Below are 23,502 nucleotides of genomic sequence, written 5' to 3'. Positions count from 1 at the left end.
TAGTGCCCATCAAAGGCTGCTGCAGATTTTTGGAATAAGCAGAATGCTTCCTGAAGGATCATTCTCCCTATATTTTCTATAGGAAGAACGAAGATCACACCCTTTTTATTTTTTGCCTCAAAGCCTAGGCAAAAACTGCCTTGTTCTCAATAGCAACTAGACATTTTGCAGATCTACATATTAAGTAATATATAACTTAAATATATAATGTTACCCTATTTCTGGAGCAGTTGAGAACACAGTTGTTAGGGACACAAAAACAATACACTATAGTGCCTTATGCCCTAAAATGGCTGGTTCCTACTGAAGAGTATGAAAATAAACATTTTACTATTTCTTGACTTTTTATTGACTGAAGGTACTTGGCTTATCCAGTCTTTATCAGTCACTAACAGCTGCTGGAAACACAGGGTTTTACTCAGCACTTGCACAATACCCGCACCTTAAACTCATTACTGTCTTAGGCCTTAAGAGGCTCTTTATCAGGCCTAGATCCTCTCTCCACCTTGGGTTTCTGACTTGGTGCTAGCCTGACATTTTCGAGTCAGTTCAGGCCAGCCCTAAAACGTAGAGGACTGCCTTTCCACTGCAGACTACGAATCCACAGGCCACACACTGTGTTGTACCATGCGGGTTCCATATTATTTTATAATCCCACCCCTGCCCAGCAGAGTCTGGCTGGCAGAGAGCGGGAAACAGCACATAATGGGAGATTTATGTACCTTGGACTAGAAACTAAAAGGGTAGAGCTGGGCAGGCACACTAGCCCCAGAAAGAGAAATATTAAGATAATCTGAGAAGATCACATAGTGTTTTGAAAAATAAACTCTTACTGGCAAAGAATAGGGTCTTTATTTAAAGACTGACAAAATTTCACCGGTGGCACATCAAACTTCTATGCCAGGAGGAAGCTGCTAACCAGAAAGCAGAGGTTCTCAAATAAGCACACAGCAGAGTCCCCTAGAGGAGGGCTTGCAAGAGCTTGCTGGACCCACGCCCAAGGCTCTGATTCAGCAGGCTTGGGATGGTCCCTGAGGATCTGCATTTCTAGCAAGTTCCCAAGAGGATGCTGGTGGTTAGGACAATGTACTTTGTGAACTGCTGTATTAGGATGTGATACAGATAAAAGAAATATGCCCTAGAGCATAAGGAAAAACCTGAAATGTCCAACAGAAAGCCCTTTGTTCATCATCAATCTTAGGGATTTCCCCTCCAAGAGTCTGTTCAACCTGAGAAGGCTGGTCTCATTAAGAAGGGAAACTAAGGGCTGGGGTTGTAGCTCAGTGGCAGAGCGCTTGCCTAGCATGTGTGAGGTACTGGGTTAGATTCTCAGCACCATATATAAATAGATAGATAGATAAAAAGAAAGAAAAGAAGGGCAACTGAGTCTCAGGAAGTTCCCAAACTGGACCATGCTTGCTGGAAAAAGGGACTAGTTAAGGTCTGGGGGATTAGAAATAAAACTGTGGAAAATTATGAGTACCTTCAAATTCATTTTGGAAAGCATGCCCACTTCTCTCAGTGGGTAGAAAAGTTATCAAGGCAGGGGCCTGGATGTAGTCATCCGTGTCATGAAAATCAGACAAACGACTTGCATGTCATAGGCTCTCCACCACCTTCAAATTCATTTTGGAAAGCATGCCCACTTCTCTCAGTGGGTAGAAAAGTTATCAAGGCAGGGGCCTGGATGTAGTCATCCGTGTCATGAAAATCAGACAAACGACTTGCATGTCATAGGCTCTCCACCACCACATGATAAACTGAACCCATGGGGGTGGGATAAGACTTCCACCTCATTAGGACTTGAGATTTAGTATAAAAATGTATAAAACCATCACAGTTTCTCTTCACCCAGCAGAGAAAGATGGGGAAGCATAGAGCAGGGAGAGGAGGCAATGGCCAAATTCCCCTAATAGTATCTGCTGGTACAGAAGGCTATATCTTTAATAGGACACACAGTCCAGGAAATAGACTGGGTCTGTTTGCTCCTTGTAGGACCCCACAAGCCTTCAGGTACCAAAGGGCATGCTGCTCTCAAATGGAAGACCTACCACCTATGCCCATACCCCTCTGTATCCCTGCTCACCATTTATACCACGTCTTGCACACTCGCATACATTCACAAAGTTCTCTGCGGCTGAGGTAGCGGAAGACAGACATCCAGACCTCCCGCTGCATCCAGCTTTCGTCTCCATCCTGAGCCCAACTGCCCCGGCCATTCAGCCTGGCTGCACCCCCCTCCTCTGCACTGTCATCTTCCTCCTCCTCCTCCTCCTCTTCCTCCTCCTCTCCCCCCAGCCCCTCCTCGTCCCCACGTTGGGGGGTTTGGGCTGGGCAGTGCTGCACTAGCACACGGGGAGAATGGCGAAGGTTGGCAGAGGAGGCCGTGATGGCCTGCAGCTTGGGCACAATGGATGTCCCGTGGAGCTCTTTGGTGGGCCTCTGTAGCGTGACAGTGAGGTATGATCCCCGGATCTTGGCTTTTTCAACTTCAGACAGCTCCTTTTTGCCGCTGGGATTGTTCTCCTTTTCCCGTACCATGGTGCGCTCTGTGGCTTGCAGCCGCAGCAACTGCCGCCGTTTGAAGCGCTCATCGCGGCTGGCACTGTGGTGGTCGCTGGGGCCAGCCCCAGGGGATGACCGAGTCACCATACCCCGGGGGGAAACAGGGTCATGGATGAGCTGCAGCATGGAAGTGGGTGAGTGAGGCGGGGGTGTGAGGGGCTCGTCGCAGCTCCGCAGGGGCCGCAGGACTTTGGCTTGTACGGCTTCTTCATCACTCTCTTCCATTTTCCGCTTCTGCAAAATATGCCCAGAAAAGCAACATCAGTGCTTCCTTTCCCCCAAACCCTCTAAGGTAAGCCTGAGAGATGGCACTGCTGCCAGAGGGAGTTATCTTTTCAGAGCTTGCAATTTACACTATGAAGATCAGCAACTGAGCTCAGACCTGTGTCAGATAACACTTGATTATGGAATAAAAATCTGTAAGTGGGTCAAAAAATGGTCTGTGTCCAAGTACAGAGGAGTGAGATCCAAATCTGGACTGCTTGAATGTATATCCCACCTTATTCAACTCTGGATTTTGAATTATAATTCTCTGGGTAAAAATACTATTTAAACAGGTTATAACTCTACATCTTCATAATCTGACCATTTAAAATCTTGCCTCTAATTTAGTTTTCACCCATGTAATGTGTCTCATGTTAGTGGTTGGAAAGAAACAGTCTGTCTGTCTCTTGGATGAGGAAGCAGGGGCTGAGAGGGGCAAACATCACCAACTTTTAGACTCTGAGCTCGCTGGCATTTAGCACAACCCTCCCAGCTAATGCTTCTACTCCATTCACCATGTGAGAGAGAAAACAGAATGAGAACCTTGGTGAGAAACCATTAACTGCAGAGGGAATGGCTCAGGACCACAGTGAGTTACCCCACAGACCCACCCACACCTCATTAGGTGACACCTGTGCTCTAAAGATGCTAGCTCCTTCCTAGAAACCAACTTGGATATGCTGTGACAAAGCCCAGTCACTATGTGCCACTAGGAATCCTATTAATAATTCCGATTTTCCTTAAGGAGACATTTTACGTTCCTGAGCAACAGTCCTGACCTCTGCTCCTTTTCCTTCTTAAATTCTTTGGTCACACAGTTGGGAGGTAATGACTGACTTCTAGATGCTGGTTTTACAATGTATTATAACATAACTGAAACAACATCCACCAACCCATCTTCTATAGCAGAGATGCCAACCCTCAACACCGCCACTGATGACGAATATAAAAGCTACTAGAGTTCAAGAACTTGGAATGAATTAAGCACTAGTTAAGTTGCTCTCAAAGATATTTAGACTGAAATTTCAATTACCTCAGAGCCCCAGTGGAAGAAATACTAAGAAGATAAGGAACTCCCTTATGCTTCTTCTGCACTCTTGTTCAGGCTCCTGGAGAATGGACAACAGAATAGCCTAGCTGCCTCTTCTGTGTGTCCCATTAGGTCCTGTTTTGCCAGCCTCAGTAACCAGAGTCCTTTTGGACACTGAAATTACTGGCAACCATTAGGCCAGCAACCTCAGCTGCCCTGGGACAAGGTCATGGAGCTGGTCCCAATATCCTTTAGGGGAGGGGCTGTCTTTGAATGACAGATTTGGGTATGGTGGGGGGTGGGGTAGGCAGGCATTTCTGTCAGGCCACAGAGATGAAGATGATAAAAATGTGAACCTGCTTAACTGGAAACTCAAGCACATGGCTCTAGTATTTATGGTTGGTCTTAGGCCACTGCCTCCCCTCTAGTTGCATTCCTCAGGAGAGAACCTGCACACCTAAATTCCCACTAGCCCTGCTAAGCTTCCTAATTTCTACTGCCCCAGAGTGTGAAAGACCTCAGGAATTTGTGAATTTCAAGTGGAACAATATTTAATTAAAACAAAACAAAACTAACCTAACAATAGAAAAAACCTAAAAACTTTAACAATGAAAAATCAAATAAGTAAAAAAAGAAAAAAACAAACAAAAATCGTTTCCTAGGTTAGAGACACTCTGTGAATGCTGTTGTAGAGGTAAACCTAACATCCCCACACTGGATGCTTCTTTTGCAGTCATAAATGAAGCCATTAAGTTCCATTACCTGGGCCTTCTCCGAGCTGTCCTCCTGGTAACACTTCGGACATTCCCAGCAATTTGGCAATTCCTCATTAAGCAATCCCTCTCCATCCATCTATAGACAGATAGGGGTGTTAATGTCAATCTCTTCTGCCTTCATCATCATACAGTGTAATATAGGTGGGAAGAAGCTAGGGGAGTTACCCATTTCTAAACAAGCTGGTTCACAGGGGAGGAAAAACAGAGCTGCTCAGCTCCAAATGGCATGGATACCCACTCCCAGCCACTGGGAAACTGGCCACCACCACTCTTGGTTACTTGACCAAAATTAAACTTCATTAAGAGACTTCCAAAGATCAGGATCATTTTGGGATCTCTTCTCCTGACACAGATTCTCAATAGCACCAGACCTGAACTTGGCAGTTGGTCATGGTTACAACTACTTGGGTTTAGAGACTAATGATCAAGTTAGTCTCTGTGACCCAGTGTTTTCAACTGTAAAATGGAAATATGTATAACAATGCAAAAACACAACTGTTGCGGACACAACAATATGTACCTTACCAGGGTTGTGGTTAAGGATTAAATCAATTGTATATTATGCAACATGTTTAGAAAAGTGCCTGGCATTTACTGAATGCTTTGTATTAACCACTGTCATCACAGTGAAGGTAATTCTCTATTTTATCAATTGTAAGATCCATATTTTTCACACTTTAATCTTTCTGAAACTGGGCTTCTCAAACTATCAATGTCTTATAATCACTGTTGAAGTGGTAATCATAATATAGTAGACACTTTCTGGGAAAGTACCAGCACCGTGTATTTATTATTTTAATTAATTAATTGTGTTAGGCTTCACCCACACTAGGGCAAGTGCTCTACCACATACACTTTTTATATATATATTTTCAATTTTTAAAAAATTAATTTACATGTGGTGCTGAGAATCGAACCCAGTGCCTCACACATGCTAGGCAAGTGCTCTACCACTGAGCCACAACCTCAGTGCCTCACACATGCTAGGCAAGTGCTCTACCACTGAGCCACAACCTCAGCCCTTATTTTATTTTTTTGAGATAAGTTCTTGCTACATTGCCCCAGGATAATCTCAAATTTGTGGACTCGAGTAATCTTTCTTCAGTCTCCCAAATAGCCGGGACTATAGGTACGTACCACCATGCCCACTCATCCATGAGAAATAAGAGATTCAACTTTATAGACTTGTTTTAAACATTAAGAACTTAATGTAGGGGGCTGGGATTGTGGCTCAGCGGTAGAGTGCTCATCTAGCATGTGCGAGGCCCTGGGTTCGATCCTCAGCACCACATAAAAACAAACAACAATAAAAACAGAATTGTAGATGGGGTAGAGAGAGAAGATGGGAGGGGAGGGGAGGGGGGATAGTAGAGGATAGGAAAGGTAGCAGAATACAACAGTCACTAATATGGCAGTATGTAAAAATGTGATGTGTAACCGATGTGATTCTGCAATCTGTATTTGGGGTAAAAATGGGAGTTCATAACCCACTTGATTCTAATGTATGAAATATGTCAAGAGCTTTGTAATGTTGTGAACAACCAATAAAAAAAATAATAAAGGCAATATGAACTACACAATCACAATTAAAAAAAAAAAAACAGAATTTAGGGCTGGTGTTATGGCTCAGTGGCAGAGCACTTGCCTCACACATGTGAGGCACTGGGTTCGATCCTCAGCACTACATAAAAATAAATAAACAAAAATAAAGACGCGTCCATGTAGAACTAAAACAACAACAACAACAACAACAAAACACAGAATGTATGTAAATGGGGCATGGTAGGACATTCCTGTAATCCCTACTGCAACAAAGAAAAAATTGTATGTAAAACAGTGATTCTCTGCCGTGGCTGCACAACAGGATCATCTGGGGAGATCTTATGAATACAGGACCTATGCCAGACCAGCTGACTTTATCTCTGAAGTTGTGGTCTGCACTTCCTTATTACTTTGTAAAAGCTCAGACATGTCCCAAGCCTGCTGCAGAGAATACTCCTTCAATGCTAGCTGACAGTGTCACCCCCACTGTTCCTTGGGAACATATATTCAGAGAGACACTTAAGGTGTAGCAGAGAGCCTGAAGGCTTAAGGCATTTCCAAATAGACCCTGCAGTTTCATGATGACCAGATGACTGCAAATGCATTGTCCAGAGGCCAGACTGTAAGTGCCATAAGGGCAGGAACTGTTGTATTACATACTCTTCTATCCTTGGGATCTAAAACAGAGCCTGATCCACAGTAGACCTGAATTAAGGGCCGATGTCAGACCACTCATGTGACCATGGGTTAAGGGACCACAGTACAGGTAGTGGCAGTCTCTTGTGACAGGTGTCCTACCTCCTGTTGCTCTATCAGCTGATACTTTAGGGGACCTTAAGCCTCTCCTTACCTGCAGGCATCCAGGATGAACAATCTCATTACAGATACAGCATTCCATGAGTTTTTTCTCAAAGTCCTGTGTCTCCTCATTCTGATCCACCTCTCCACAAAGGGAACATGTGACTGAGTGAGGCAGTCTGGGCTATAAGAGAACAAATACAGAAACAAAGAGAGCAGACTTAGATCCTTATCATTTCAGTTTCCCTTTAACTGAAGATGAGAGATTGGTTCCTGTAACTCTCTAGTGACACAGGAAGATAGGAAAGATGGTTCTGATAGAAAACAATAACAGAGGAAGAAGATGGGGGACTGAACTGCTGGGAATCAGAGACAAATGGGGCCTAATTCACTTTCAGTTGGTTTATCCTTAGCCTCACAGGTCCTTAGAAGTTCATTTATGGAGGAAACAGAAACCAGTGATCACCCTTCAAAGGCTAGTCTCTGAAAATCAAGCAAGGCCAAAAGATTAGATTATTTTTAGAGCTACAGATTTTTCTTCTGAACCCAGGTAGAGATGGACAAAATGAAGAAAGCCAAAGAGAATGTAGCTACCTCCTTCTCTCAGTTCTGTAATCCCTGACTATATCAGGTGTATTCTAATCCCTCTGGCACTGATACCCATTCCCCTGAAGTCTTTACCCTGCATATTACTTACTGCCAAGCACTGTCGGAGGACACAGGACTGCTTCATTCGTCCAGGACCTCCAAACTTCTTCATGTCCCTGCAGTAGTGGCAAACACCACATTCTCCTTGCACACAGGCTTTGCATTTGCGACAGCGCACTCTTCTCCGCCTGGCTCCAGACACAATGGGTGAGGCTGCTGCTGGCCTCACAGGTGTTAACCGTGGTGCTGGCTTCATAGTGTGAGGCTTTGTGATGGGGATGGTAGGAACCCGCACCTTTGGCCTGGTGGGGAATTTAAGCTGGAAAGAGAATGTGGTGAGGTCAATCATATCAGGTTGCTTTAAGACTGAAGAGGGTAGAAGATTACATAGCAGTGTATCTAGTCCAGGACTAGCAAATTCTGGCTTGTGAGTAAATCTGTCTGCTGCCTGTTTTTAGAAATAAATTTTATTGGAACACAGCTGTGTTCCTTTGTTTATCTATCATCTATGGCTGGCTTCATGCTATGAGGGCAGAACTGAGACGCTATGGCTGGCTATATGGAGTACCTAACCTAAAATATTTAACATCTAAACCGTCACATAAAAATCTGCCAATCCCGACTTAGTCTTTCAGCCTACTATTTTAGCCACATCCCTTTCATTTTGCGGAGCTGTTGAGATCTGCCACTCCCTGAAGCTTTCTGGGTAAGTGCCATGTACTGAAGTTACCCCAGGGGACCTCCAGTATTTCCTTATACTGACTACTTAGAATATGCTCCTAAATGGGATGGCAAACTACTTGAGGGTGAAACTGGTCTTAACATTTATCACTTTGAATCCCAGCACAGGATCTGGTACACAGCAAACACTCCCAATAACACTGAAATGTGGAATAAATCTCTCTGGTATATGTTTATAATTTTCAGCACTTTCATTTATCTTGTTAGTGACCTTTCAAAGAACAAGAACCATATAGTCTTTAATTCCCCACCATGTCTTAAACTCTTTCCTGACACAAAATACTCAATAACCAGAAATGACTGAACTGTTTTGGCAGTCCTATGTGGCCAGGTGGGACTAAGAATGGGGGAGGTGGTTCTTTAAAACATTGTTATACCCCACAACTTTATATTCTGCCTAAACACCACTGTAATATGATGGCTTTCCAAATTTCATCTAGGAAACACAAAAGAGGGGTGAAACTCATGGCCAGGATTAGAATATTATCATTTATTTAACATATAACCTTGACAGAGGAAAATATGGCAAAAAAATTATAGGACCTTAACTAAAGAGGCATGAAAATTCATAACTGACAATTTGTTAGCTGGTGTTAATTCTCTTTTAACTAGTTTTAAATCCTGCCTATGAAGATAACTGAGTCTCTGGGCCAGAAGGATAGAAGGTGATCCACTTTGAACAAAAAAATACAGAGTTTGGCATCTGAATCTAGAGGGAAGCCTCCTGATTTGATGGTTCTGTTAAGAGATTTACCTCCAAAGATAGCCAATTACACTGACCCTAAGAGTTTGGTCAGGTCCAAGTAATTTTCTGTCAAGTTTGTATTAATGCACTAAAAGTTGCCTGCCTCTAGTTGTTCATTTCTTCCTGGAATGACAATCATCAGCTAGCAAAAGGCTTGAGCAGTCTGAAGATCAAGCAGAAGGGTTTCTTACCTTATCCCTTTTTGGCCACTGTACTATAGGGACTCCAGTGAGGGCTAACTTGGGATCACTATTGGCAAGCTCCTCCAGCAAAATCTGAGAGAAGGATAGGAGAGAAGAAGGGGGAAAAAAAAAATCAGGGCAGTTGAACACGGAGTTCAACCTTTCCCAACAATATCCACACTTAAGACTTATTCTTATCAAGTTCCAAAAGGAAGAGAAGGTTGGCAACTGTCTGCAATCTCCCTTCATACAGGGACTTGCTGCAAAATAAATGAATCAAAGATGAAAGACAAAATATGGACTACAGCAATTTTATCAAGACTTCAAACTTACCTTTGCTCCCAAATCCTTACCTCTTCTTTTTTTTTCTTTTTTTTTTTGAGGTGCTGGGGATGGAACCCAGGGCCTCATACATACCAGTTAAGTACTCTACCACTGAAGCACAACCCAGCCCCCAACCCTTTACTTACACATGTATACTAACACTTAACAATGAAGCAACGAGCTATTGTGGTGACAAATGTTACTTGTCATGTAGTTGTGACAGTAAAAGTTTATATTGTCCCTTTACTTCTCTACACTGGCTAGTGAATATTATCAGGTAGTTAGGTTTTGCCTTCCTTTTGCAGACCCATGCAAAGAATGAATGTAAAGACTATGCATCAAAATGACTGGGCTGGGGGCTGGGAATGTGGCTCAGGCGGTAGCGCGCTCGTCTGGCATGCGTGAGGCCCGGGTTCGATCCTCAGCACCACATACCAACAAAGATGTTGTGTCCGCCGAGAACTAAAAAATAAATATTAAAAATTCTCTCTCTCTCTCTCTCCTCTCTCTCTCTCTCTTTAAAAAAAAAAAAAAAAAAAAAAGAAGAAAAAAAAAAAAACAAAATGACTGGGCTAATACTGAACTACTAGGACGAACAGCAGAGTTAATGGTTTTGTTTTTTTTTTTTTTTAAGAGAGAGTGGGGGGGGAGAGGGAGAGAGAGAGAGAGAAAGAGAGAATTTTTAATATTTATTTTTTAGTTCTCAGAGGACACAACATCTTTGTTGGTATGTGGTGCTGAGGATCGAACCCGGGCCGCACGCATGCCAGGCGAGCGCGCTACCACTTGAGCCATATCCCCAGCCCTAGAGTTAATGTTAACATCCTGATTCAACACAAGACTCTGATCTGATCTCATAAGGCTGATTACAGAAATCTCTATTTGGCTTGTGTGTGCACAAACGCACACACATGTATGCATGTACACTCACAGAAAGCAATTGCCTTTATTTCTATTAATGGGGTAGTAATCTCAGGGGCAATAGTTCTCATGACTTTAACCAATCAAGTCTGAAAGACTTAGTAATAATGCTACAGTAAAAAACTGCCACTTAAGTGAAAAACATTGGTTGACTGTTATTTTGAGATAAACCTTTTATGTTTTAGACAAATTTCAGAAGCTCAGATCTTCCAGCAGAATGAAATCTTTTCTTCTGACCTCATTAAACCCTAAAGCAATGCCACAACAAAAGAATGCAAATCTGAAAGGCAAGTTACACTTGCCTTAGGTGTGTAGAGAGAGTAACTTGTCTCAGAAAAAGCTAAACTTTGACCTAGACAGATTTGCATGCCTGGGCTATTTTTAATAACCACTTTTCATAATCAGGACTTTTAATTATTTTCATCCTTAACAAAAAACATGTTTCAAATCCCAGAGTTGGGCTTCCAAAGACCCTGTAAGATGCGGTGAAGCTCTTCTATCAAGATTGCTTTTTGCCAAGTCTCCAGATGCCTTGCACCTTCCCCCAAACTGATCTCCTTTGCAGGCGTTTTATTTACTTCAAGTTGCTATGGCATCCTATTCTGGAGCCTCCTGTTAGCACCATACTGAGTGGGGGTGAAGAGGCGTGTGGTGCCACGTGGAACAAGGAGCTGGTCTGGGTCACTAATCTCCCTAGGGTGAATAATTCGGGTCCCTTCAAAATGTGCTAGGGAGTATACGCTCCCCTCCCCCACTCCGCACTGCCGAGGAGTAGGACTCTGCCCATTTCCTCTGCTGAGAGAACTGAGCTGTCCACAAACAGGGACTTTCCACTTTCAGCAAAACAGACTGCAGAGAAAGATCTGATTGTTTAAGAGAGTAGAAAAGGAACTTAACTATTCACCTAAAGCATTCTAATTCTACCTGCAAGACTTTTATGGGTGGCACAGGGAAGGGGAGGTGAGAAACTGTGTTGGCGTTTGGGGGGGGGGGCAGCTGTTCACACGTCCATGGCTCAGTTACTGGGGTGCCTGTGGGTGTGGAGGGAAATGCAGATTTCCTTCCAAGCTTTATTTCTCTGGGGCCATTCAACCAAGCACACCCTGCTTTCATCAAAAAAGGCTGACTCCAGCTGAGGCCCTACAAGAAACCATATAAAGAAGCCACCACCCCTCACCAGAGGGGGTTTGAGATGGGGGAGCGGGGGTGGAGTGCAGAAAGGCTGCCGCCTATCTAGGCTCCAGGCATTCGGGAGAACATTCAAACAGGCCCACACCCCACAGATCACAGGAAGGGAAAGAACCGAGGGCATCAGGGCAGAAGGGGGAAAGGATTCCCCAAAGCCAAGCGACCCAGTTCCAAAGCACATCCCACCAGTGAGCAAGCAAGTGCAATGACGGCTCAAGTATCATAAGCATTGTCCTGGACTTCCCTGGCAGGCAGTTTTTCTACCTTTCGGCTGAGACAAAGTCCCTACAGTTACACACACCCCAGACCATAAAGGGCTTGACAATCGACCGCCTGACCTTGCGTTTCCCGTCGCTCTGGAGCTGCCGAGGCTCTTGGGTGAAGTTTCCCCAGCGTCTTTGTTTTGTTTTCTGTGTTGGAAGTTGTGCGGAAGGAGTTAGGTTTTTCTGCCTCTAGGAAAATCTCAATAAACTTGAAAATTCTGGAATCTCTCAGAGCACATAAGGCAGAACAGTCCAGCTCTAAACCTTCAGGCTCTCCAGAGGCAGCAGCAGACAGCGCTCTGAGCTCCTTCTCAGCCCTTCAGCTCAGCCGCGGCTTCCTGTGCCTGCGAACAATGCTGCTGCGTCACCCACATGCAGCTCCCAGAAATGCTTTGCAACGGAAGATGGCAGGAGGGGGAGCCGAGCTCGAGTGAGCCAGCCAGGCAGAGGGCCCAGCGTTCTGCTGCAGCGCAGGGAGGGGGTGTGTTCACGACTGCTCTCCTCTAGCCATTGGAGGAGGCGCTACCGGGGAGGCACGGCGCCCCGCCCCATTTCCCTCCCTCTCCGCAGCACCAGGAGAACCCCAGGGCTCCCGGTGGCAGACTTTGGAAGCCGCTGGCGTAAGGGAAGGCTTTAAGCCATTCTGCCCTACCTATGGGCTTAGGCACCCAGGCCTGCATTTGTCCTTGTCTCACCGCAGAGCTCTCCTCTCAGGGTCAATTCTTATTGTTCCGGCCAGATCTCTTTGGCTGACTGCACACACATATTTCTCTCCCTCTTCTGGCAAACACCTGGGAGAACCTAAAGTCTGACCTGAGGAGGAACTAGGCAGTGGGCTACGCTCCTCCCAAGTTTCCTTCTCTCCGCAGGCTTTACCTGCCCTTGCTCCCGCGGCTCTCAACCCACCATCCAGAACCGGCATATGTGTTTCCAGAAAAACCTTAAAAAATAGCACATTTCAGCCAATACTGAGACAGTCAATAAAATACGGCTGTTTCCCATCAATTACATCTACAACAGATGTCTGCTTCTGGTTCTGATGAGAACCAGCATTCTAGAAATGTCTAACAGTTCCATCATGACCAAGTCAAATGGCTGAGGCACAACCCCAGGTCAAAGCACTTTACCATCCTGCATCTAAACAAGCACAGGAGGCCAGGGACCAGGCATTCTCCCCAACTCCAACCAGTCTCTTCAACCCATGAGAATGTTCCCCAGCCCCAGGATACTACTCTTGGATTTCCACTTCCATTCAAATCTGTTTTGCTTGCCTCATTCTTAATACTCCCTAGATGAAGCAGGCAGTCCTGCATCCTGTCAGACACCTCTGTGCCACTTTCTGACAGCCACTGAACTTACATGTTACCCCTACCTCGGCGCACAGCACCATCCCTCATGAAACTCACACTGAACACAAACACTTAGTCTTTGGGCCACAGGTACAAGGGAAGGTGCCTACACAGGTTGGGTTTTCAGAGATATACAGTGCACCTACATCAGCATGGGATGAGAAGCTAAGCAGGAACAGAAGACTAAGAGCAGCAGTGTGGATCCAAATTTATGTAATTTTCAGACCCTCAAACTGTAACTTACAAAAGTTTTTTTTTTTTTTTTAAATTAGATGCTATTTTGACATAAACATCCAGCTTTCATCACTGATACATTCTTATGCATTTACAAAGTAGTTGTTTTAGTGACTTTCTGGAATAGACTTAGTGTCCTTAAAAAGGCTGAAGTGGGGAAGGGGTATGTAACTACTCAGAGTGCAGTCTCACTGTCACCTAGATTGGCCTCAAACCATCCTTCTGCCTTGAGCCTGGAGCCTCTAGCATCCCCAGTAAGTGAGAACACAGACATACCATATACCTTAAGGGCTTGCATTTGCTAATTTTTATAGTAGTTTACCAAAGGAAGGAGGGACTTTAGGGTTCTTGATTTTTTCTTGGAAATGCTTCTATGGTCATTCTAATCCTAAATCTCTCCCTTGCACTTCATTTTAAGATTTAAAGACCCAGTGCATCAGCTTATTTTGTTTTAAAAACTTTCCTTAACAGTAAGCTGGCTATTGGGAGGTCTTCTTGGAAAATGCTTATTTTAGTCTTCAGTGCTATCTTACCTAGAAGGATGATAAACTACAAATTTTTAAGAGCAACACATTACTCCCAAACAATAAAATACAAGTTGTAGCAAGTGCAAATTCTAGATGCCACTAGGGAAGGACAAAAAACAGGGCACCAGAAAACACACCAAATAATTTTCCAAATTACAAATGAAACAAGGACTAATCCCCCCACATACTATTAATTTATAATAAAAAACAGGCAACCAACATAAGAATTAGTAAGAACAAGACATTATATAATACAGGAATACAATGAAAATATTTTAAAGAATATATATATTTTACTTAACCTTAAGTGCCTTATGATTTAGTTTTTTAAGCTTTCAGTTCAGTAAGAATGTATGAATTATTAAAAATATCACATCAGTAAAAATGACAAAAAGTTTTATTTGTACAGGTTGGTTATTTTAAAAATTGGCTTATTGGATAAAGAGCTGATTAAACTAGGTCTTCTATCAGTTCTTCTCTTATTAGTGTCAGAATCATTTCCCCAAGTGTCAGATGAAGAAAATTCCTGATTATTACCTCTGCAGTTACTTGTAACCCTTTCTTTCTTTCCTCCTTTTGTTTGGTACTGGGGATTGAATCTAGGGTTGCTTTATCACTGAGCTACATTCTTAGCCTTTTTTAAATTTTGAAATAGGGTCTAAGTGGCGGAGGATCTCATTAAGTTGCCCAGGATGGCCTTGAACTTTCAAACCTGCTACAGCCTCTAGAGTTGCTGGGATTACTGGCTTGCACCATAGCACCCATCTATCCCTAACTCTGCTTCAGTCCTATCATATTCTTGGGATGGGGCCTAGTGTAAATTTTTAGACCATAGTTACAAAATAAAATGGTAGACTCTTTGATAAGAGTGTTTGCTTGGTGCCCTGCGTCATGCATAGGACCTACAAACCCAGACTACACTTATTTCTTAGCCTACTTAAATGCCTGCTCCACTTAAAGCCCTTAAGTTTGGGACAAGTACATGTCTATATAGTTTCCTCAAAATTCAATCTGGCTCCTGGCACAGAGGAGGCAGGATTTCCTCACAGTAGTAGAATAAATGCATTTCACTGATTTATAACACCTAATTTTTGGGGTACAATAATGCTACTGCTTTACTAATATTATTTTTGTTTTGAGATTAGGTTGGGGTGTGGGTGTATTAATATGTGTTTGGTGCTGGGGCTTAATCTAGGGCCTTCTACATGTTGATTAGCACATTGTTTAGTATTGAGCTATAACTTATGATGAATGTAAACAGCAATCCTGTGAGATAACTTTACAAAGGAGAAAATAGGCTTTTATAAATCTAGTAGCATGGCTGGGGATGTAGAGGAGTTGTGGAATGTTTGCTTAGCATGCAGGAGGCTCTGGATTCAATCCCAAGCACTGAAAAAAATAAAACAAGTAACCTGCCCAAGAGTCAAAAAATATGGCTGGGTATAGTGGCAAACACTTACAATCCCAGCTACCAGAGAGGCTGAGACGGGAGGATGACAGGTTTTAGGCAACTCTGTGATCTGTTCCAAAATAACAAGGGCTGGGATTATAGTTCAGTAGTAGAGCACTTGCCTAGAATGTGCAATCATGAAGTATGACTGTCAGACTTATCAAAAACTTTATTTTTGTAGATGTGTACATACTATGAACACCTTTATCATCAAAATGGGCACAGATAAAACAGTGAAGTCTACTAAAAATGTAAACTTTTTTAGTTATCAAGGTTACTCACATTCTTCCCAAAAAGAACCATACCCATGCTGATTTACTTTACCAATAAATCAACACCCTTCAATGTCCTATTTTTCATTTAATTTCTTTCTAATTCTATAATTCTATTATTCCTTAACACTGTAGAAATTAACATTTTAGAACCTTCAAAGCCTTTTTATCAGCATTAAAATGAACTTTTTTTCCAGGGATATGTAATTATGTGTATATCATCTCATTACTTTTCTTCTCATTCCTTCTATTAGTTAGTTCTGAGAACCAGGTAGATTTTTTTTTTTTTTTAAAGAGAGAGTGAGAGAGGAAAGAGAGTGAGAGAGAGAGAGAATTTTTAATATTTATTTTTTAGTTCTCGGAGGACACAACATCTTTGTTGGTATGTGGTGCTGAGGATCGAACCCGGGCCGCACGCATGCCAGGCGAGCGCGCTACCGCTTGAGCCACATCCCCAGCCCCAGAACCAGGTAGATTTTAACAGAAAACAATCCTCTCTCTACAGAAACAGCAAACTTCTGTGCCTCCTCCCCCCCCCCCACTACAGTGAAGCCATTAGATCTATGAACACTAAGTTCTATGGCACTGCAGAATCCCCAGCTGTGCAGTGATTCCAATACCTACCCAATCCAATCCTTTCTTTTTTCTTTTTTGATACTTAGATTTGAAGAATTCAAGCACTTTCTTTTTCTTTCTTTCTTTCTTTTTTTTTTTTAAGAAATGGGGTCCTGATTTTTGCCCAGGCTGGCCTCAAACCCTTAGCTCAAGTAATTCTCCTGTTTAAGTTTCCCTATAAGTGAGTGCCACTGTGCCTGGCTGTATGGGGTTGGCTGTATTTTTACTTCTCTTGTTTGGGGCAAATAAGGAGGTATGGACAAGCCACTGAGGGAAGAATTCGAACACTGTCAATCTATGCAGTTACCCCTCAAGCCACTAATCCCTCATGTTCTGATCTCTGTCTCGGTATCTTAGCCAGTATTGGCAGTCATGTTTCCCTGTGATCCTGATTTAAAGCAAAACAAAACAAAAAAACCTCTCCCCATGGGCTTTTCATAATGCCAAGAGTCCTTTCTAGATGTCTCCTCTTAACTCTTTCCCCTTGCTGCTGCCTCCTCCTTTCATTCTGCTTAATATTTGATTCAAATCTTTCTACATTTTCCCCTGGTATACCATCATCTCCACAAATCTTATTAGCTACTTGAAACTACTCCAATGGTATTTCTACCAGGATACTTGACTTTATACAATTGATTGGTGGAGTACAACATTGCTTTCTACAACTGGATTCTATGGAGTCAAATCTATCTATAGAGATAATCCTTAGGAATGAAGATATTCTTCTATTTTATAAATCAAAAATTATAGACACCCAAGCCAAAAGGATGTTATTAGATATAATTTTACAGATCTTTCTTTATAGGTTCCTAAAGGTAATTATACAAGTTAACAAGTCTCAGAAGTCAAATTTATTATTTCCCATATGCATTCATGATAGAATAGCTATATAAAAAAGACTCTGTATAAAAGAAGTAAGTTTGTTACACTTAAGCTCTTATGATTATATAAGTTCCACCACAGTGCAAAAGAAAAACCTCAATGTCCTTTGCTCACTCAAGAGTCTAAGTTTGGGATTTAAGTTGTCAGTCTGGGAAAATATAGGAAAACTTTTGGTGCATATTAGTCATTCCAGAAATGGGACCATACTAACCAGAAACTTGGTCATTTCCTTCCTCATATATAAGCCATGCACTTGCCTCTTTTAGAGCATGACTTATGAAATCAGACTCTAATACTAACTTCCCAGCTTCTATTACTATTGAAGAGGACCAATCTTATCAGGTTACCACCCCTTTTTAGATAATTCTGTATTCTTTTTAACCTGTTAGCTGATACATGAACAATATAAGATATAATTAAAATGTCAACTCTGAAAAGAAAAAGGGGGCAGGGGAAAGAGGAAGTCTGACTGCAGTCTTGGGAATTCTTTCCTGGGGTGGTAGAAGCTGGGTATATGGTAGTCAGGGAAAACCTGAACCAGGAATCAATGATGGAAAAGACTTACTATGATAGCTGGGTGCGGTGGCACATGCCTGTAATCCCAGCTGCTTGGGAGGCTGAGATAGGAGAATTTCGAGTTCAAAGCCAGCCTCAGCAACTGCAAGGCACTAAGCAACTCAGTGAGACCCTGTCTCTAAATAAAATACAAAATAGGGCTGGGGATGTGACTCAGTGGTCGAGTGCCCCTGAGTTCAATCCCTGTTATTTAAAAAAAAAAAAAAAAAAAAAAAAGATCTACTATGAGATATTTATTGGGGTGACAAAAATTATTCCTTAATTTATTCCTATTATGTTCTTAATTTTTGGTGCTTGCAAAGGATCAAACCCAGGGCTTCACATATGATAGGGAAGCACTCTAGCATTAAGCCAGATTCCCATACCTGTGGTAGTTTTCTAAAATAATAATATTACCAACTGTGGACTAGCTTCCTGATACACATATCCATGCCCTGCACAAAAGTTCTAAATACTGACATTTTTTTTTAAAAGCCAGGTACAGTAATGCATGCCTGTAATCCCAGCAACTAAGGAGGCTAAGGCAAGAGGTTAACAAGTTTGAGGCCAGCCTCAGCAACTTTGCAAGACCCTTTCTCAAATTAAATTAAATAATAAAAAGGATTGGACCCTAATACCACACACACACCAAAAAAAAAGAAAAAAAAAATTGGGGGTGGGACTGGGGTTCAGTGGAAAAGCGCTTACCTAGCATGTATGAGACAGTGGGTTAAATTCTCAGCACTGTATATAAAAAAAGGACTGGGGGTGTAGCTCAGCATGTAAAATGCCCCTGGGTTTAATTCTCTGTGTGTGTGTGTGTGTGTAGAAATAAATTTTTAAAAAATTTATATATATTATATATTATATATATATATATGGTGAAGAAACTTGATAAAGTAACATAATGAATGTTTAAAATGACATTTTGTTTTGTTATCACCTATGAGGTAGGTATTTAAATTTTAATAATAGATGAATTTGAAACTAAAGATACTAAACCTACTCAATATATGCCAACAAAGAACAATTTGTTTTCTCTCATTTAGGATGAGAATGCTATTGGTCTCTCTTTTGTCTTGCAATATGTCTCTATATCTGAGCATAACTTAGGTTTAAAGTAAAATTTTTTTACTGTAAAACACTTTCTCAGGCTCACCTTTATTTAGAGGATCATCCTTAACTATGTTTTTAGGATTAAATTTAAAAAAATTTTTTTTGTTGTTGTTGTAGATGGACATAATACCTTTATTTATTTATTTATTTATTTGGTGCTGAGGATCGAACCCAGGGCCTCACACATGCTAGGTGAGCACTCTACCATTGAGCCACAACCCCAGCCCTAGGATTAAATTTAAGTCCTTGTTAAACCTCCACAATTACTTGTAACCGTCTTTCTTTCCTCCTCTTGTTTGGTACTGGGGATTGAACCTAGGGTTGCTTTTATCACTGAGCAATGGGGTCTCACTTCACTCTAGGAACTTAAGCACTGAGCAGAATTAACAAACATAAGCATGTATTAACTTCTCTGTGAATGAAACCAGGGATTATCCTAAATCCCTACACTTTCTCCTTCCAAATCCAGAAAGTGGTTGTCTTAGCCCAGTCAACAATTGCTTACCTTTACATCAGCAATGAGAGCATCTTCATCTTCTATCCCTGTGGGGACACACTTCTTGTGCAGTGGCAGAGACTCCAACTTATCTACAAGGCAGCGAAGGCCTTCAAGCTCAAAATGGGTCAAATGCACTTGCCTGTCCTTTCGGGGACTACACTGGGGATCCCACACTTGACCATTGTGGGAGCCCCGACTAGAGTCAGAGGATGAATCCCCAGACAAAGTTTTCTTCAGACTTGGAAGACTTCGGCAAGTTTTGCCCAGTCCGTCAAAATCCAGGTTGACACCATTGGCTACAGGGCTAGTGAGGACAGAACGCCTATTGCTCAAGCGTCGGGGTTCTCGGTCGACTCCTTCTTCTTCCCCATTTCCAGACTCCAACCCATTTAATTCCAAGTCTACCAATACAAAGAAAAAAATGCAGTAAGAACATGTCACTTGGTCATGTGATCAACAAGAGAAATAGGTGACATAGGTTATAAATAATAAAACCATCATTTAAAAAAATTTTAAACTACAGATGAACACAATACCTTTATTTATTTATTTGTTTATTTGTTTGTGATGGTGAAGATTGAACCCAGTGCCTCACATGTCCTAGGCAAGCACTCTACTACTGAGCTACAACCCCAGCCCACGAAAATACTGTCATTTAAAAATGGTCTCACAGCAGGTGTGGTGGAGCACACCCTGTAATCCTAGCAGCTGTAATCCTTGGGAGGCTGAGGCAGGAAGATCACAAATTCAAAGTCGGCCTTAGCAACTTAGCAAGACTCTGTCTCAAAATAAAAAAATAAAAAGGGGTCCGGGGTTGTGGCTTAGTGGTAGCATACTTGCCTAGCACAAGTGATGCACTGGGTTTGATCCTCAGCACCACATAAAAAATAAACAAATAAAATTTTTAAAAATAAAAAGGGCTAGGGATGTGGATCAGTGGTTAAGAGCCCCTGGATTCAATCCCTGCTGTAAATAAATAGATAGATAGATAGATAGATAGATAGATAGATAGATAGATAGCATGCGGGGATGGTGGTGGTCCCCTCTCCTTATTCAATCAATTAGTCTACTGTCAAAAATCATGATTACAGGTTAGAAATAGAATTCTGCTCTAGTAAGGCAACTGAAGTAACAGTCAGCAGGATTTCCAGTTTAGTGAGACCCTGCCTCAAAATAAAATTTTAAAAAGGCAGGAATGCAGCTCAGTGCTTGTCTAGTATGGGCAAGGCCCTGCGTTTAATCAGCAGAACTTGGCAGGGGAGGTTGGGAGGCGCCCAGTCTTTGTGTACTAGAAATAAGTTACCTACTAAAGTAGCTGTAAATTGGTTTCAGATTCAAGCTTAAATTGGGGATCATGATTTCATTATCTTCTATAAAAGTAGAAAGTAGGAAGCACATACATTTAAGTATTTTTGAACAAAGTTTTGGTCATAAAATAAAGCTTAGGGGAGTTGAAATCCTAGCAACACGGATAACAAAACTATGTAGTCACCTTTTTGAAAAGTAGTCATTTTGTGAAAATGAAGATTCTGATAATTAAAAACACAGTGATAGGGGGCTGGGGATGTGGCTCAAGCGGTAGCGCGCTCGCCTGGCATGCGTGCGGCCCGGGTTCAATCCTCAGCACCACAAACAAAGATGTTGTATCCGCCAACTAAAAAATAAATATTAAAAAAAAAAAATTCTCTCTCTCTCTCTCTCTCCTCTCTCACTCTCTCTTTAAAAAAAAAAAAAAACAAAAAACAAAAAACAAAACCAAAAAAAACCCAACAACACAGTGATAATATCCTTGGTCTTTTTAAAATTATTATAAAAATACACATTTAATACAAATAACTTAGATGATGCTTTATCCCTTTACCCTAGGATAATAACCAAATAATGAAATGTATTTTCTTTCCATCTTTTTCTATGTATATATGTGTAACTATGATTAGAACTATTTTAAAATAAGATTGAATTCTGTTGTATATACAACTCTCTTATCCTTCTTTCACATTTTGAGTGAGCATTTTAAATTTTCAAATGAGAATACATACCATGAGTAACAGGGTAAAAAGAAAATGCTAAAGCAAAAAAATATTTTTTTTGGATTTGGAGATTTCAGAGAAACATGCGATCACAGCATATTACAGTTTTGGTTCCTCTCCAATTTAGGAAATGGAATAGTCTAAAATTTTAGAGTTTAACTACCTGATTCAAACTGCAACTTTGCCACTTATTCACTTATTAACTGTAAGATCATGGACAAGTCTGTTAATTTTCTTGAACCTAATGTTCCCATTTATAAAATGGGGATTATACCTAGTTCACAGGTAATAAGAATTTATTGCATGTAAACTGCTTAGTAGACTGCTTAGAAGAGGTGTTTTAATAAAATACTGTGCCAAAGACCATTTTCTATACAATAAGACATATTAGACAAACAATCGTCCTTCTTGAAGAGCTACATACTAGCAACTCAAAGATCAGACCCAGAGTATTTCTCTTTGCCTAGTAATTCATATTTAGATGGGTATCTAGTGTTCAATTCCAAGGGATGAATTTGGTAATTCCAAGTGGCTAAGTAAAAAACCTAAACATACATATGTAATTAAGCAACAGCCTACTGAATATTCCTGGGTTAAAGGTATCTTGAAAGTTTGCAAAGGCAGAATACTCACCCATGCTGAGGGATTCTTTCTGAAATTCCTTAGTTAGGTGGGAGCGGTTGGTTATACAGTACACATAGCGCTCTAACACGTACCAACACATCTCATAATAGAATGGATAGCGGAACTTATTTGGAACCTACACAGGGACAAAATAATGAGAAAAGCTAGGCAAAGACAATTTTCAAGGAAAAAAAGTAAGACGATCTGAATGACTACCATAATTAACCAAGGAAAAATTCTTGCCAGTCAACCTCCAAACCTGAGTTGGCATTTCAAACAAAAACTCAAGTCAATCCATCAACTTGGAAAACGTTAGCCTTGGGACACAATCATGGTAGACAAAAGGTATTTGGGAAGACCATTCAGGACCACCAAGAGGCTGTCTTGCTTGAGCAGGAGAGTATCAAAAAGAAATGAGCAGGAGAGTGTCAAAAAGAAATTCTGAGGGCTGGGGATGTAGCTCAGAGGCAGAGTGTTTACCTAGCACATTGTAAGGCCCTGGGTACAAGCCCCAGCATTGCAAAATTAATTAATTAATTAATTAATTAATTAGGTCTGGGGACAGAGGATAAAATGTTAAGAGTAAGACACAACATACTTGTGAAAATTGTTACAGTATTAGATAAAAGGCATGCCAGGCACTCTTGCTTTACTCTAGTTTTATTCTGAATCAAAAGGCCAAGGAACAAAGAATCTAATGGAAAAATAGGACATGAGATAAAATTATGTTCATAGTAGGTCATTACATATACATATAACTTGAGACTCATTCCCAAAGTGTGGAGCTTAGGGGACAACACTACTTTTCCCACTATCAACTTTCAGCTTGCCTGTCCTATACTTTGCCAAAATGGTATGTACGTAAATCAGATCAATATTCCACGTGGCCTGATCACCATTACTTTTAATTTTCTTTCTATTCTCTCTCAAAAGTACCATGAGTTTTCTTCCTAGTCTCCCCAAAGGATTTGAAAAATTATTCCAGTTGAATAATAACTAAAGGAAATGCCCCTTAGATTTGCCACCATCAAGGAAAAGGCAAATCAGCATGGGTTAATCGGCGAAACTGATGCAAACTATCCTAAACATATTTTGCCTTTGTTTGTTTATTTGTTTATTTATTTGAGAGGCCATGTCTCAAAAGCCAAATGTAGGGCTGTGGATGTGGCTCAAGCGGTAGCGCGCTCGCCTGGCATGCGTACGGCCCGGGTTCGATCCTCAGCACCACATACAATCAAAGATGTTGTGTCCGCCCAAAAACTAAAAAATAAATATTAAAAATCCTTTCTTTCTTTCTCTCTCAAAAAAAAAAAAAAAAAAAAAAAAAAAAAGCCAAATGTAATTTTGAATCTGTAACTCCTG

At 41.4% G+C, this 23,502-nt stretch overlaps 1 protein-coding gene across 2 annotated transcripts in view; it reads right to left on the bottom strand.

Moving 5' to 3' along the window:
- Positions 1-23,502, bottom strand: part of KDM2A (lysine demethylase 2A) — a 114,144-nt gene that overhangs the window by 5,138 nt on the left and 85,504 nt on the right. For both annotated transcript variants that reach the window (XM_081278745.1, XM_081278746.1), the window contains exons 11-17: positions 22,150-22,276; positions 19,493-19,887; positions 9,301-9,384; positions 7,673-7,942; positions 7,028-7,159; positions 4,622-4,711; positions 2,087-2,799 (exon numbers count right to left, since the gene is read on the bottom strand). In XM_081278745.1, the coding sequence (XP_081134871.1) occupies positions 2,087-2,799; positions 4,622-4,711; positions 7,028-7,159; positions 7,673-7,942; positions 9,301-9,384; positions 19,493-19,887; positions 22,150-22,276 (1,811 nt within the window). The remainder of the gene's footprint in view (positions 1-2,086; positions 2,800-4,621; positions 4,712-7,027; positions 7,160-7,672; positions 7,943-9,300; positions 9,385-19,492; positions 19,888-22,149; positions 22,277-23,502) is intronic.

This window comes from Spermophilus citellus, assembly GCF_964194105.1.
Source record: "Spermophilus citellus genome assembly, chromosome: 2".
Lineage (NCBI taxonomy): Eukaryota > Metazoa > Chordata > Mammalia > Rodentia > Sciuridae > Spermophilus > Spermophilus citellus.
This window is presented reverse-complemented; position numbering and strand designations above follow the sequence as displayed.